Raw genomic sequence first — 16,923 nt, forward strand, 5'->3', positions numbered from 1 at the left:
AGTTTTCATCATGTAGATATGTACCAGGATAAAGGACGTTCAATTTGCAGATTAATAGTCAATGGACTCGATATTTGAATTCGTTACTCTTTGTACCGTTGCGGAAGTTAAGACGGTAGTAGACTGCGTACTACTTGTCGAATAGGGGGGCCAGTTCCATGAATCGAAAGAGGGCGCAATGAGGTTTGACTTGATGTGCAAAATGTGGGGTTTTTCGAAACAAAGCTTTTTCTCAACTATGGAATAATCGCAAAATCGTGTACTCAGACATTTTCCTCGAATTCACTGTACTCATAAAACTGCGTTTCCTAGCATGTGTTTTGTAGTTTTCATCATGTAGATATATACCAGGGTAGAGGACGTTCAATTTGCGGAAGAATAGTCAATGGACTCGATATTTGAATTCGTTACTCTTTGTACCGTTGCGGAAGTTAAGACGGTAGTAGACTGCGTACTATTTGTCGAATATGGGTGCCAGTTCCATGAATCGAAAGAGGGCGCTATGACGTTTGACTTAATGTGTAAAAAGTGGTATTTTTCGAAACAACGCTTTTGCTCATTTATGGAATAATCGCAAAATCGTGTACTCAGAATTTTTCCTCGAATTCACTGTACTCATAAAACTGCGTTTCCTAGCATGTGTTTTGTAGTTTTCATCATGTAGATATATACCAGGGTAGAGGACGTTCAATTTGCAGAATAATAGTCAATGGACTCGATATTTGAATTCGTTACTCTTTGTACCGTTGCGGAAGTTAAGACGGTAGTAGACTGCGTACTACTTGTCGAATAGGGGGGCCAGTTCCATGAGTCGAAAGAGGGCGCAATGAGGTTTGACTTGATGTGTAAAAAGTGGGGTTTTTCGAAACAAAGCTTTTTCTCAACTATGGAATAATCGCAAAATCGTGTACTCAGACTTTTTCCTCGAATTCACTGTACTCATAGAACTGCGTTTCCTAGCATGAGTTTTGTAGTTTTCATCATGTAGATATGTACCAGGTTAAAGGACGTTCAATTTGCAGAATAATAGTCAATGGACTCGATATTTGAATTCGTTATTCTTTGTACCGTTGCGGAAGTTAAGACGGTAGTAGACTGCGTACTACTTGTCGAATAGGGGGGCCAGTTCCATGAATCGAAAGAACGCGCAATGAGGTTTGACTTGATGTGTAAAAAGTGGGGTTTTTCGAAACAAACCTTTTTCTCAATTATGGAATAATCGCAAAATCGTGTACTCAGACTTTTTCCTCGAATTCACTGTACTCATAAAACTGCGTTTCCTAGCATGTGTTTTGTAGTTTTCATCATGTAGATATGTACCAGGGTAAAGGACGTTCAATTTGCAGAATAATAGTCAATGGACTCGATATTTGAATTCGTTACTCTTTGTACCGTTGCGGAAGTTAAGACGGTAGTAGACTGCGTACTACTTGTCGAATAGGGGGGCCAGTTCCATGAATCGAAAGAGGGCGCAATGAGGTTTGACTTGATGTGTAAAAAGTGGGGTTTTTCGAAACAAACCTTTTTCTCAATTATGGAATAATCGCAAAATCGTGTACTCAGACTTTTTCCTCGAATTCACTGTACTCATGAAACTGCGTTTCCTAGCATGTGTTTTGTAGTTTTCATCATGTAGATATATACCAGGGTAGAGGACGTTCAATTTGCAGAATAATAGTCAATGGACTCGATATTTGAATTCGTTACTCTTTGTACCGTTGCGGAAGTTAAGACGGTAGTAGACTGCGTACTACTTGTCGAATAGGGGGGCCAGTTCCATGAATCGAAAGAGGGCGCAATGAGGTTTGACTTGATGTGTAAAAAGTGGGGTTTTTCGAAACAAAGCTTTTTCTCAACTATGGAATAATCGCAAAATCGTGTACTCAGACTTTTTCCTCGAATTCACTGTACTCATAAAACTGCGTTTCCTAGCATGTGTTTTGTAGTTTTCATCATGTAGATATATACCAGGGTAGAGGACGTTCAATTTGCAGAATAATAGTCAATGGACTCGATATTTGAATTCGTTACTCTTTGTACCGTTGCGGAAGTTAAGACGGTAGTAGACTGCGTACTACTTGTCGAATAGGGGGGCCAGTTCCATGAGTCCAAAGAGGGCGCAATGAGGATTGACTTGATGTGTAAAAAGTGGGGTTTTTCGAAACAAAGCTTTTTCTCAACTTTGGAATAATCGCAAAATCGTGTACTCAGACTTTTTCCTCGAATTCACTGTACTCATAAAACTGCGTTTCCTAGCATGTGTTTTGTAGTTTTCATCATGTAGATATATACCAGGGTAGAGGACGTTCAATTTGCAGAATAATAGTCAATGGACTCGATATTTGAATTCGTTACTCTTTGTACCGTTGCGGAAGTTAAGACGGTAGTAGACTGCGTACTACTTGTCGAATAGGGGGGCCAGTTCCATGAGTCCAAAGAGGGCGCAATGAGGATTGACTTGATGTGTAAAAAGTGGGGTTTTTCGAAACAAAGCTTTTTCTCAACTTTGGAATAATCGCAAAATCGTGTACTCAGACTTTTTCCTCGAATTCACTGTACTCATAAAACTGCGTTTCCTAGCATGTGTTTTGTAGTTTTCATCATGTAGATATGTACCAGGGTAAAGGACGTTCAATTTGCAGAATAATAGTCAATGGACTCGATATTTGAATTCGTTACTCTTTGTACCGTTGCGGAAGTTAAGACGGTAGTAGATTGCGTACTACTTGTCGAATAGGGGGGCCAGTTCCATGAATCGAAAGAGGGCGCAATGAGGATTGACTTGATGTGCAAAATGTGGGGTTTTTCGAAACAAAGCTTTTTCTCAACTATGGAATAATCGCAAAATCGTGTACTCAGACATTTTCCTCGAATTCACTGTACTCATAAAACTGCGTTTCCTAGCATGTGTTTTGTAGTTTTCATCATGTAGATATATACCAGGGTAGAGGACGTTCAATTTGCAGAATAATAGTCAATGGACTCGATATTTGAATTCGTTACTCTTTGTACCGTTGCGGAAGTTAAGACGGTAGTAGACTGCGTACTATTTGTCGAATAGGGGTGCCAGTTCCATGAATCGAAAGAGGGCGCTATGACGTTTGACTTAATGTGTAAAAAGTGGTATTTTTCGAAACAACGCTTTTGCTCATTTATGGAATAATCGCAAAATCGTGTACTCAGAATTTTTCCTCGAATTCACTGTACTCATAAAACTGCGTTTCCTAGCATGTGTTTTGTAGTTTTCATCATGTAGATATATACCAGGGTAGAGGACGTTCAATTTGCAGAATAATAGTCAATGGACTCGATATTTGAATTCGTTACTCTTTGTACCGTTGCGGAAGTTAAGACGGTAGTAGACTGCGTACTACTTGTCGAATAGGGGGGCCAGTTCCATGAGTCGAAAGAGGGCGCAATGAGGTTTGACTTGATGTGTAAAAAGTGGGGTTTTTCGAAACAAAGCTTTTTCTCAACTATGGAATAATCGCAAAATCGTGTACTCAGACTTTTTCCTCGAATTCACTGTACTCATAAAACTGCGTTTCCTAGCATGTGTTATGTAGTTTTCATCATGTAGATATGTACCAGGTTAAAGGACGTTCAATTTGCAGAATAATAGTCAATGGACTCGATATTTGAATTCGTTACTCTTTGTACCGTTGCGGAAGTTAAGACGGTAGTAGACTGCGTACTACTTGTCGAATAGGGGGGCCAGTTCCATGATTCGAAAGAGGGCGCAATGAGGTTTGACTTGATGTGTAAAAAGTGGGGTTTTTCGAAACAAACCTTTTTCTCAATTATGGAATACTCGCAAAATCGTGTACTCAGACTTTTTCCTCGAATTCACTGTACTCATAAAACTGCGTTTCCTAGCATGTGTTTTGTAGTTTTCATCATGTAGATATGTACCAGGGTAAAGGACGTTCAATTTGCAGAATAATAGTCAATGGACTCGATATTTGAATTCGTTACTCTTTGTACCGTTGCGGAAGTTAAGACGGTAGTAGACTGCGTACTACTTGTCGAATAGGGGGGCCAGTTCCATGAATCGAAAGAGGGCGCAATGAGGTTTGACTTGATGTGTAAAAAGTGGGGTTTTTCGAAACAAACCTTTTTCTCAATTATGGAATAATCGCAAAATCGTGTACTCAGACTTTTTCCTCGAATTCACTGTACTCATAAAACTGCGTTTCCTAGCATGTGTTTTGTAGTTTTCATCATGTAGATATATACCAGGGTAGAGGACGTTCAATTTGCAGAATAATAGTCAATGGACTCGATATTTGAATTCGTTACTCTTTGTACCGTTGCGGAAGTTAAGACGGTAGTAGACTGCGTACTACTTGTCGAATAGGGGGGCCAGTTCCATGAATCGAAAGAGGGCGCAATGAGGTTTGACTTGATGTGTAAAAAGTGGGGTTTTTCGAAACAAAGCTTTTTCTCAACTATGGAATAATCGCAAAATCGTGTACTCAGACTTTTTCCTCGAATTCACTGTACTCATAAAACTGCGTTTCCTAGCATGTGTTTCGTAGTTTTCATCATGTAGATATATACCAGGGTAGAGGACGTTCAATTTGCAGAATAATAGTCAATGGACTCGATATTTGAATTCGTTACTCTTTGTACCGTTGCGGAAGTTAAGACGGTAGTAGACTGCGTACTACTTGTCGAATAGGGGGGCCAGTTCCATGAGTCCAAAGAGGGCGCAATGAGGATTGACTTGATGTGTAAAAAGTGGGGTTTTTCGAAACAAAGCTTTTTCTCAACTTTGGAATAATCGCAAAATCGTGTACTCAGACTTTTTCCTCGAATTCACTGTACTCATAAAACTGCGTTTCCTAGCATGTGTTTTGTAGTTTTCATCATGTAGATATATACCAGGGTAGAGGACGTTCAATTTGCAGAATAATAGTCAATGGACTCGATATTTGAATTCGTTTCTCTTTGTACCGTTGCGGAAGTTAAGACGGTAGCAGACTGCGTACTATTTGTCGAATAGGGGTGCCAGTTCCATGAATCGAAAGAGGGCGCTATGACGTTTGACTTGATGTGTAAAAAGTGGTATTTTTCGAAACAACGCTTTTTCTCATTTATGGAATAATCGCAAAATCGTGTACTCAGACTTTTTCCTCGAATTCACTGTACTCATAAAACTGCGATTCCTAGCATGTGTTTTGTAGTTTTCATCATGTAGATATGTACCAGTGTAAAGGACGTTCAATTTGCAGAATAATAGTCAATGGACTCGATATTTGAATTCGTTACTCTTTGTACCGTTGCGGAAGTTAAGACGGTAGTAGACTGCGTACTGCTTGTCGAATAGGGGGGCCAGTTCCATGAATCGAAAGAGGGCGCAATGAGTTTTGACTTGATGTGTAAAAAGTGGGGTTTTTCGAAACAAAGCTTTTTCTCAATTATGGAATAATCGCAAAATCGTGTATTCAGACTTTTTCCTCGAATTCACTGTACTCATAAAACTGCGTTTCCTAGCATGTGTTTTGTAGTTTTCATCATGTAGATATATACCAGGGTAGAGGACGTTCAATTTGCAGAATAATAGTCAATGGACTCGATATTTGAATTCGTTACTCTTTGTACCGTTGCGGAAGTTAAGACGGTAGTAGATTGCGTACTACTTGTCGAATAGGGGGGCCAGTTCCATGAATCGAAAGAGGGCGCAATGAGGTTTGACTTGACGTGTAAAAAGTGGGGTTTTTCGAAACAAAGCTTTTTCTCAACTATGGAATAATCGCAAAATCGTGTACTCAGACTTTTTCCTCGAATTCACTGTACTCATAAAACTGCGTTTCTAGCATGTGTTTTGTAGTTTTCATCATGTAGATATGTACCAGGATAAAGGACGTTCAATTTGCAGATTAATAGTCAATGGACTCGATATTTGAATTCGTTACTCTTTGTACCGTTGCGGAAGTTAAGACGGTAGTAGACTGCGTACTACTTGTCGAATAGGGGGGCCAGTTCCATGAATCGAAAGAGGGCGCAATGAGGTTTGACTTGATGTGCAAAATGTGGGGTTTTTCGAAACAAAGCTTTTTCTCAACTATGGAATAATCGCAAAATCGTGTACTCAGACATTTTCCTCGAATTCACTGTACTCATAAAACTGCGTTTCCTAGCATGTGTTTTGTAGTTTTCATCATGTAGATATATACCAGGGTAGAGGACGTTCAATTTGCGGAAGAATAGTCAATGGACTCGATATTTGAATTCGTTACTCTTTGTACCGTTGCGGAAGTTAAGACGGTAGTAGACTGCGTACTATTTGTCGAATATGGGTGCCAGTTCCATGAATCGAAAGAGGGCGCTATGACGTTTGACTTAATGTGTAAAAAGTGGTATTTTTCGAAACAACGCTTTTGCTCATTTATGGAATAATCGCAAAATCGTGTACTCAGAATTTTTCCTCGAATTCACTGTACTCATAAAACTGCGTTTCCTAGCATGTGTTTTGTAGTTTTCATCATGTAGATATATACCAGGGTAGAGGACGTTCAATTTGCAGAATAATAGTCAATGGACTCGATATTTGAATTCGTTACTCTTTGTACCGTTGCGGAAGTTAAGACGGTAGTAGACTGCGTACTACTTGTCGAATAGGGGGGCCAGTTCCATGAGTCGAAAGAGGGCGCAATGAGGTTTGACTTGATGTGTAAAAAGTGGGGTTTTTCGAAACAAAGCTTTTTCTCAACTATGGAATAATCGCAAAATCGTGTACTCAGACTTTTTCCTCGAATTCACTGTACTCATAGAACTGCGTTTCCTAGCATGAGTTTTGTAGTTTTCATCATGTAGATATGTACCAGGGTAGAGGACGTTCAATTTGCAGAATAATAGTCAATGGACTCGATATTTGAATTCGTTATTCTTTGTACCGTTGCGGAAGTTAAGACGGTAGTAGACTGCGTACTACTTGTCGAATAGGGGGGCCAGTTCCATGAATCGAAAGAACGCGCAATGAGGTTTGACTTGATGTGTAAAAAGTGGGGTTTTTCGAAACAAACCTTTTTCTCAATTATGGAATAATCGCAAAATCGTGTACTCAGACATTTTCCTCGAATTCACTGTACTCATAAAACTGCGTTTCCTAGCATGTGTTTTGTAGTTTTCATCATGTAGATATGTACCAGGGTAAAGGACGTTCAATTTGCAGAATAATAGTCAATGGACTCGATATTTGAATTCGTTACTCTTTGTACCGTTGCGGAAGTTAAGACGGTAGTAGACTGCGTACTACTTGTCGAATAGGGGGGCCAGTTCCATGAATCGAAAGAGGGCGCAATGAGGTTTGACTTGATGTGTAAAAAGTGGGGTTTTTCGAAACAAACCTTTTTCTCAATTATGGAATAATCGCAAAATCGTGTACTCAGACTTTTTCCTCGAATTCACTGTACTCATGAAACTGCGTTTCCTAGCATGTGTTTTGTAGTTTTCATCATGTAGATATATACCAGGGTAGAGGACGTTCAATTTGCAGAATAATAGTCAATGGACTCGATATTTGAATTCGTTACTCTTTGTACCGTTGCGGAAGTTAAGACGGTAGTAGACTGCGTACTACTTGTCGAATAGGGGGGCCAGTTCCATGAATCGAAAGAGGGCGCAATGAGGTTTGACTTGATGTGTAAAAAGTGGGGTTTTTCGAAACAAAGCTTTTTCTCAATTATGGAATAATCGCAAAATCGTGTATTCAGACTTTTTCCTCGAATTCACTGTACTCATAAAACTGCGTTTCCTAGCATGTGTTTTGTAGTTTTCATCATGTAGATATATACCAGGGTAGAGGACGTTCAATTTGCAGAATAATAGTCAATGGACTCGATATTTGAATTCGTTACTCTTTGTACCGTTGCGGAAGTTAAGACGGTAGTAGATTGCGTACTACTTGTCGAATAGGGGGGCCAGTTCCATGAATCGAAAGAGGGCGCAATGAGGTTTGACTTGACGTGTAAAAAGTGGGGTTTTTCGAAACAAAGCTTTTTCTCAACTATGGAATAATCGCAAAATCGTGTACTCAGACTTTTTCCTCGAATTCACTGTACTCATAAAACTGCGTTTCTAGCATGTGTTTTGTAGTTTTCATCATGTAGATATGTACCAGGATAAAGGACGTTCAATTTGCAGATTAATAGTCAATGGACTCGATATTTGAATTCGTTACTCTTTGTACCGTTGCGGAAGTTAAGACGGTAGTAGACTGCGTACTACTTGTCGAATAGGGGGGCCAGTTCCATGAATCGAAAGAGGGCGCAATGAGGTTTGACTTGATGTGCAAAATGTGGGGTTTTTCGAAACAAAGCTTTTTCTCAACTATGGAATAATCGCAAAATCGTGTACTCAGACATTTTCCTCGAATTCACTGTACTCATAAAACTGCGTTTCCTAGCATGTGTTTTGTAGTTTTCATCATGTAGATATATACCAGGGTAGAGGACGTTCAATTTGCGGAAGAATAGTCAATGGACTCGATATTTGAATTCGTTACTCTTTGTACCGTTGCGGAAGTTAAGACGGTAGTAGACTGCGTACTATTTGTCGAATATGGGTGCCAGTTCCATGAATCGGAAGAGGGCGCTATGACGTTTGACTTAATGTGTAAAAAGTGGTATTTTTCGAAACAACGCTTTTGCTCATTTATGGAATAATCGCAAAATCGTGTACTCAGAATTTTTCCTCGAATTCACTGTACTCATAAAACTGCGTTTCCTAGCATGTGTTTTGTAGTTTTCATCATGTAGATATATACCAGGGTAGAGGACGTTCAATTTGCAGAATAATAGTCAATGGACTCGATATTTGAATTCGTTACTCTTTGTACCGTTGCGGAAGTTAAGACGGTAGTAGACTGCGTACTACTTGTCGAATAGGGGGGCCAGTTCCATGAGTCGAAAGAGGGCGCAATGAGGTTTGACTTGATGTGTAAAAAGTGGGGTTTTTCGAAACAAAGCTTTTTCTCAACTATGGAATAATCGCAAAATCGTGTACTCAGACTTTTTCCTCGAATTCACTGTACTCATAGAACTGCGTTTCCTAGCATGAGTTTTGTAGTTTTCATCATGTAGATATGTACCAGGTTAAAGGACGTTCAATTTGCAGAATAATAGTCAATGGACTCGATATTTGAATTCGTTATTCTTTGTACCGTTGCGGAAGTTAAGACGGTAGTAGACTGCGTACTACTTGTCGAATAGGGGGGCCAGTTCCATGAATCGAAAGAACGCGCAATGAGGTTTGACTTGATGTGTAAAAAGTGGGGTTTTTCGAAACAAACCTTTTTCTCAATTATGGAATAATCGCAAAATCGTGTACTCAGACATTTTCCTCGAATTCACTGTACTCATAAAACTGCGTTTCCTAGCATGTGTTTTGTAGTTTTCATCATGTAGATATGTACCAGGGTAAAGGACGTTCAATTTGCAGAATAATAGTCAATGGACTCGATATTTGAATTCGTTACTCTTTGTACCGTTGCGGAAGTTAAGACGGTAGTAGACTGCGTACTACTTGTCGAATAGGGGGGCCAGTTCCATGAATCGAAAGAGGGCGCAATGAGGTTTGACTTGATGTGTAAAAAGTGGGGTTTTTCGAAACAAACCTTTTTCTCAATTATGGAATAATCGCAAAATCGTGTACTCAGACTTTTTCCTCGAATTCACTGTACTCATGAAACTGCGTTTCCTAGCATGTGTTTTGTAGTTTTCATCATGTAGATATATACCAGGGTAGAGGACGTTCAATTTGCAGAATAATAGTCAATGGACTCGATATTTGAATTCGTTACTCTTTGTACCGTTGCGGAAGTTAAGACGGTAGTAGACTGCGTACTACTTGTCGAATAGGGGAGCCAGTTCCATGAATCGAAAGAGGGCGCAATGAGGTTTGACTTGATGTGTAAAAAGTGGGGTTTTTCGAAACAAAGCTTTTTCTCAACTATGGAATAATCGCAAAATCGTGTACTCAGACTTTTTCCTCGAATTCACTGTACTCATAAAACTGCGTTTCCTAGCATGTGTTTTGTAGTTTTCATCATGTAGATATATACCAGGGTAGAGGACGTTCAATTTGCAGAATAATAGTCAATGGACTCGATATTTGAATTCGTTACTCTTTGTACCGTTGCGGAAGTTAAGACGGTAGTAGACTGCGTACTACTTGTCGAATAGGGGGGCCAGTTCCATGAGTCCAAAGAGGGCGCAATGAGGATTGACTTGATGTGTAAAAAGTGGGGTTTTTCGAAACAAAGCTTTTTCTCAACTTTGGAATAATCGCAAAATCGTGTACTCAGACTTTTTCCTCGAATTCACTGTACTCATAAAACTGCGTTTCCTAGCATGTGTTTTGTAGTTTTCATCATGTAGATATGTACCAGGGTAAAGGACGTTCAATTTGCAGAATAATAGTCAATGGACTCGATATTTGAATTCGTTACTCTTTGTACCGTTGCGGAAGTTAAGACGGTAGTAGATTGCGTACTACTTGTCGAATAGGGGGGCCAGTTCCATGAATCGAAAGAGGGCGCAATGAGGATTGACTTGATGTGCAAAATGTGGGGTTTTTCGAAACAAAGCTTTTTCTCAACTATGGAATAATCGCAAAATCGTGTACTCAGACATTTTCCTCGAATTCACTGTACTCATAAAACTGCGTTTCCTAGCATGTGTTTTGTAGTTTTCATCATGTAGATATATACCAGGGTAGAGGACGTTCAATTTGCAGAATAATAGTCAATGGACTCGATATTTGAATTCGTTACTCTTTGTACCGTTGCGGAAGTTAAGACGGTAGTAGACTGCGTACTATTTGTCGAATAGGGGTGCCAGTTCCATGAATCGAAAGAGGGCGCTATGACGTTTGACTTAATGTGTAAAAAGTGGTATTTTTCGAAACAACGCTTTTGCTCATTTATGGAATAATCGCAAAATCGTGTACTCAGAATTTTTCCTCGAATTCACTGTACTCATAAAACTGCGTTTCCTAGCATGTGTTTTGTAGTTTTCATCATGTAGATATATACCAGGGTAGAGGACGTTCAATTTGCAGAATAATAGTCAATGGACTCGATATTTGAATTCGTTACTCTTTGTACCGTTGCGGAAGTTAAGACGGTAGTAGACTGCGTACTACTTGTCGAATAGGGGGGCCAGTTCCATGAGTCGAAAGAGGGCGCAATGAGGTTTGACTTGATGTGTAAAAAGTGGGGTTTTTCGAAACAAAGCTTTTTCTCAACTTTGGAATAATCGCAAAATCGTGTACTCAGACTTTTTCCTCGAATTCACTGTACTCATAAAACTGCGTTTCCTAGCATGTGTTTTGTAGTTTTCATCATGTAGATATATACCAGGGTAGAGGACGTTCAATTTGCAGAATAATAGTCAATGGACTCGATATTTGAATTCGTTTCTCTTTGTACCGTTGCGGAAGTTAAGACGGTAGCAGACTGCGTACTATTTGTCGAATAGGGGTGCCAGTTCCATGAATCGAAAGAGGGCGCTATGACGTTTGACTTGATGTGTAAAAAGTGGTATTTTTCGAAACAACGCTTTTTCTCATTTATGGAATAATCGCAAAATCGTGTACTCAGACTTTTTCCTCGAATTCACTGTACTCATAAAACTGCGATTCCTAGCATGTGTTTTGTAGTTTTCATCATGTAGATATGTACCAGTGTAAAGGACGTTCAATTTGCAGAATAATAGTCAATGGACTCGATATTTGAATTCGTTACTCTTTGTACCGTTGCGGAAGTTAAGACGGTAGTAGACTGCGTACTGCTTGTCGAATAGGGGGGCCAGTTCCATGAATCGAAAGAGGGCGCAATGAGTTTTGACTTGATGTGTAAAAAGTGGGGTTTTTCGAAACAAAGCTTTTTCTCAATTATGGAATAATCGCAAAATCGTGTATTCAGACTTTTTCCTCGAATTCACTGTACTCATAAAACTGCGTTTCCTAGCATGTGTTTTGTAGTTTTCATCATGTAGATATGTACCAGGGTAAAGGACGTTCAATTTGCAGAATAATAGTCAATGGACTCGATATTTGAATTCGTTACTCTTTGTACCGTTGCGGAAGTTAAGACGGTAGTAGACTGCGTACTACTTGTCGAATAGGGGGGCCAGTTCCATGAATCGAAAGAACGCGCAATGAGGTTTGACTTGATGTGTAAAAAGTGGGGTTTTTCGAAACAAAGCTTTTTCTCAACTATGGAATAATCGCAAAATCGTGTACTCAGACATTTTCCTCGAATTCACTGTACTCATAAAACTGCGTTTCCTAGCATGTGTTTTGTAGTTTTCATCATGTAGATATGTACCAGGGTAAAGGACGTTCAATTTGCAGAATAATAGTCAATGGACTCGATATTTGAATTCGTTACTCTTTGTACCGTTGCGGAAGTTAAGACGGTAGTAGACTGCGTACTACTTGTCGAATAGGGGGGCCAGTTCCATGAATCGAAAGAGGGCGCAATGAGGTTTGACTTGATGTGTAAAAAGTGGGGTTTTCGAAACAAACCTTTTTCTCAATTATGGAATAACCGCAAAATCGTGTACTCAGACTTTTTCCTCGAATTCACTGTACTCATAAAACTGCGTTTCCTAGCATGTGTTTTGTAGTTTTCATCATGTAGATATGTATCAGGGTAGAGGACGTTCAATTTGCAGAATAATAGTCAATGGACTCGATATTTGAATTCGTTACTCTTTGTACCGTTGCGGAAGTTAAGACGGTAGTAGATTGCGTACTACTTGTCGAATAGGGGGGCCAGTTCCATGAATCGAAAGAGGGCGCAATGAGGTTTGACTTGATGTGTAAAAAGTGGGGTTTTTCGAAACAAAGCTTTTTCTCAACTATGGAATAATCGCAAAATCGTGTACTCAGACTTTTTCCTCGAATTCACTGTACTCATAAAACTGCGTTTCCTAGCATGTGTTATGTAGTTTACATCATGTAGATATATACCAGGGTAGAGGACGTTCAATTTGCAGAATAATAGTCAATGGACTCGATATTTGAATTCGTTACTCTTTGTACCGTTGCGGAAGTTAAGACGGTAGTAGACTGCGTACTACTTGTCGAATAGGGGGGGGGGGGGGGGGCAGTTCCATGAATCGTAAGAGGGCGCAATGAGGTTTGACTTGATGTGTAAAAAGTGGGGTTTTTCGAAACAAAGCTTTTTCTCAACTATGGAATAATCGCAAAATCGTGTACTCAGACTTTTTCCTCGAATTCACTGTACTCATAAAACTGCGTTTCCTAGCATGTGTTTTGTAGTTTTCATCATGTAGATATATACCAGGGTAGAGGACGTTCAATTTGCAGAATAATAGTCAATGGACTCGATATTTGAATTCGTTACTCTTTGTACCGTTGCGGAAGTTAAGACGGTAGTAGACTGCGTACTACTTGTCGAATAGGGGGGCCAGTTCCATCAATCGAAAGAGGGCGCAATGAGGTTTGACTTGATGTGTAAAAAGTGGGGTTTTTCGAAACAGAGCTTTTTCTCAATTATGGAATAATCGCAAAATCGTGTACTCAGACATTTTCCTCGAATTCACTGTACTCATAAAACTGCGTTTCCTAGCATGTGTTTTGTAGTTTTCATCATGTAGATATGTACCAGGGTAGAGGACGTTCAATTTGCAGAATAATAGTCAATGGACTCGATATTTGAATTCGTTACTCTTTGTACCGTTGCGGAAGTTAAGACGGTAGTAGATTGCGTACTACTTGTCGAATAGGGGGGCCAGTTCCATGAATCGAAAGAGGGCGCAATGAGGTTTGACTTGATGTGTAAAAAGTGGGGTTTTTCGAAACAAAGCTTTTTCTCAACTATGGAATAATCGCAAAATCGTGTACTCAGACTTTTTCCTCGAATTCACTGTACTCATAAAACTGCGTTTTCTAGCATGTGTTATGTAGTTTACATCATGTAGATATATACCAGGGTAGAGGACGTTCAATTTGCAGAATAATAGTCAATGGACTCGATATTTGAATTCGTTACTCTTTGTACCGTTGCGGAAGTTAAGACGGTAGTAGACTGCGTACTACTTGTCGAATAGGGGGGGGGGGGGCAGTTCCATGAATCGAAAGAGGGCGCAATGAGGTTTGACTTGATGTGTAAAAAGTGGGGTTTTTCGAAACAAAGCTTTTTCTCAACTATGGAATAATCGCAAAATCGTGTACTCAGACTTTTCCCTCGAATTCACTGTACTCATAAAACTGCGTTTCCTAGCATGTGTTTTGTAGTTTTCATCATGTAGATATATACCAGGGTAGAGGACGTTCAATTTGCAGAATAATAGTCAATGGACTCGATATTTGAATTCGTTACTCTTTGTACCGTTGCGGAAGTTAAGACGGTAGTAGACTGCGTACTACTTGTCGAATAGGGGGGCCAGTTCCATGAATCGAAAGAGGGCGCAATGAGGTTTGACTTGATGTGTAAAAAGTGGGGTTTTCGAAACAAACCTTTATCTCAATTATGGAATAACCGCAAAATCGTGTACTCAGACTTTTTCCTCGAATTCACTGTACTCATAAAACTGCGTTTCCTAGCATGTGTTTTGTAGTTTTCATCATGTAGATATGTACCAGGGTAGAGGACGTTCAATTTGCAGAATAATAGTCAATGGACTCGATATTTGAATTCGTTACTCTTTGTACCGTTGCGGAAGTTAAGACGGTAGTAGATTGCGTACTACTTGTCGAATAGGGGGGCCAGTTCCATGAATCGAAAGAGGGCGCAATGAGGTTTGACTTGATGTGTAAAAAGTGGGGTTTTTCGAAACAAAGCTTTTTCTCAACTATGGAATAATCGCAAAATCGTGTACTCAGACTTTTTCCTCGAATTCACTGTACTCATAAAACTGCGTTTCCTAGCATGTGTTATGTAGTTTACATCATGTAGATATATACCAGGGTAGAGGACGTTCAATTTGCAGAATAATAGTCAATGGACTCGATATTTGAATTCGTTACTCTTTGTACCGTTGCGGAAGTTAAGACGGTAGTAGACTGCGTACCACTTGTCGAATAGGGGGGGGGGGGGGGCAGTTCCATGAATCGAAAGAGGGCGCAATGAGGTTTGACTTGATGTGTAAAAAGTGGGGTTTTTCGAAACAAAGCTTTTTCTCAACTATGGAATAATCGCAAAATCGTGTACTCAGACTTTTTTCCTCGAATTCACTGTACTCATAAAACTGCGTTTCCTAGCATGTGTTATGTAGTTTACATCATGTAGATATATACCAGGGTAGAGGACGTTCAATTTGCAGAATAATAGTCAATGGACTCGATATTTGAATTCGTTACTCTTTGTACCGTTGCGGAAGTTAAGACGGTAGTAGACTGCGTACCACTTGTCGAATAGGGGGGGGGGGGGCAGTTCCATGAATCGAAAGAGGGCGCAATGAGGTTTGACTTGATGTGTAAAAAGTGGGGTTTTTCGAAACAAAGCTTTTTCTCAACTATGGAATAATCGCAAAATCGTGTACTCAGACTTTTTCCTCGAATTCACTGTACTCATAAAACTGCGTTTCCTAGCATGTGTTATGTAGTTTACATCATGTAGATATATACCAGGGTAGAGGACGTTCAATTTGCAGAATAATAGTCAATGGACTCGATATTTGAATTCGTTACTCTTTGTACCGTTGCGGAAGTTAAGACGGTAGTAGATTGCGTACTATTTGTCGAATAGGGGGGCCTAGTTCCATGAATCGAAAGAGGGTGCTATGACGTTTGACTTGATGTGTAAAAAGTGGTATTTTTCGAAACAACGCTTTTTCTCATTTATGGAATAATCGCAAAAAAGTGTACTCAGAATTTTTCCTCGAATTCACTGTACTCATAAAACTGCGTTTCCTAGCATGTGTTTTGTAGTTTTCATCATGTAGATATGTACCAGGGTAAAGGACGTTCAATTTGCAGAATAATAGTCAATGGACTCGATATTTGAATTCGTTACTCTTTGTACCGTTGCGGAAGTTAAGACGGTAGTAGACTGCGTACTACTTGTCGAATAGGGGGGCAGTTCCATGAATCGAAAGAGGGCGCTATGTCGTTTGACTTGATGTGTAAAAAGTGGTATTTTTCGAAACAACGCTTTTTCTCATTTATGGAATAATCGCAAAATAGTGTACTCAGAATTTTTCCTCGAATTCACTGTACTCATAAAACTGCGTTTCCTAGCATGTGTTTTGTAGTTTTCATCATGTAGATATGTACCAGTGAAAAGGACGTTCAATTTGCAGAATAATAGTCAATGGACTCGATATTTGAATTCGTTACTCTTTATACCGTTGCGGAAGTTAAGACGGTAGTAGACTGCGTACTACTTGTCGAATAGGGGGCCTAGTTCCATGAATCGAAAGAGGGCGCAATGAGGTTTGACTTGATGTGTAAAAAGTGGGGTTTTTCGAAAGAAAGCTTTTTCTCAATTATGGAATAATCGCAAAATCGTGTACTCAGACTTTTTCCTCGAATTCACTGTACTCATAAAACTGCGTTTCCTAGCATGTGTTTTGTAGTTTTCATCATGTAGATATGTACCAGGGTAAAGGACGTTCAATTTGCAGAATAATAGTCAATGGACTCGATATTTGAATTCGTTACTCTTTGTGCCGTTGCGGAAGTTAAGACGGTAGTAGACTGCGTACTACTTGTCGAATAGGGGGGCGAGTTCCATGAATCGAAAGAGGGCGCAATGAGGTTTGACTTGATGTGTAAAAAGTAGGGTTTTTCGAAACAAACCTTTTTCTCAATTATGGAATAATCACAAAATCGTGTACTCAGACTTTTTCCTCGAATTCACTGTACTCATAAAACTTCGTTTCCTTACATGTGTTTTGTAGTTTTCATCATGTAGATATGTACCAGGGTAAAGGACGTTCAATTTGC

General features: G+C 39.6%; 1 protein-coding gene across 1 annotated transcript in view; it reads right to left on the reverse strand.

Moving 5' to 3' along the window:
• LOC126295014 (mucin-3A-like) overlaps positions 1–16,923 on the reverse strand; it is a 40,929-nt gene that overhangs the window by 17,415 nt on the left and 6,591 nt on the right. Inside the window, exons 13-38 of the mRNA XM_049987266.1 lie at positions 16,639–16,776; positions 14,727–14,828; positions 13,750–13,851; positions 12,768–12,869; positions 12,121–12,222; positions 11,759–11,893; positions 11,149–11,250; positions 10,501–10,602; positions 10,177–10,278; positions 9,853–9,954; positions 8,881–8,982; positions 8,233–8,334; positions 7,910–8,011; positions 6,614–6,715; positions 5,966–6,067; positions 5,643–5,744; positions 5,281–5,415; positions 4,671–4,772; positions 4,347–4,448; positions 3,375–3,476; positions 2,727–2,828; positions 2,403–2,504; positions 2,079–2,180; positions 1,755–1,856; positions 783–884; positions 135–236 (exon numbers count right to left, since the gene is read on the reverse strand). Coding sequence (XP_049843223.1) covers positions 135–236; positions 783–884; positions 1,755–1,856; positions 2,079–2,180; positions 2,403–2,504; positions 2,727–2,828; positions 3,375–3,476; positions 4,347–4,448; positions 4,671–4,772; positions 5,281–5,415; positions 5,643–5,744; positions 5,966–6,067; positions 6,614–6,715; positions 7,910–8,011; positions 8,233–8,334; positions 8,881–8,982; positions 9,853–9,954; positions 10,177–10,278; positions 10,501–10,602; positions 11,149–11,250; positions 11,759–11,893; positions 12,121–12,222; positions 12,768–12,869; positions 13,750–13,851; positions 14,727–14,828; positions 16,639–16,776 — 2,754 coding nt within the window. The remainder of the gene's footprint in view (positions 1–134; positions 237–782; positions 885–1,754; positions 1,857–2,078; positions 2,181–2,402; positions 2,505–2,726; positions 2,829–3,374; positions 3,477–4,346; positions 4,449–4,670; positions 4,773–5,280; positions 5,416–5,642; positions 5,745–5,965; positions 6,068–6,613; positions 6,716–7,909; positions 8,012–8,232; positions 8,335–8,880; positions 8,983–9,852; positions 9,955–10,176; positions 10,279–10,500; positions 10,603–11,148; positions 11,251–11,758; positions 11,894–12,120; positions 12,223–12,767; positions 12,870–13,749; positions 13,852–14,726; positions 14,829–16,638; positions 16,777–16,923) is intronic.

This window comes from Schistocerca gregaria, chromosome 11 (assembly GCF_023897955.1).
Source record: "Schistocerca gregaria isolate iqSchGreg1 chromosome 11, iqSchGreg1.2, whole genome shotgun sequence".
Taxonomy (NCBI): domain Eukaryota; kingdom Metazoa; phylum Arthropoda; class Insecta; order Orthoptera; family Acrididae; genus Schistocerca; species Schistocerca gregaria.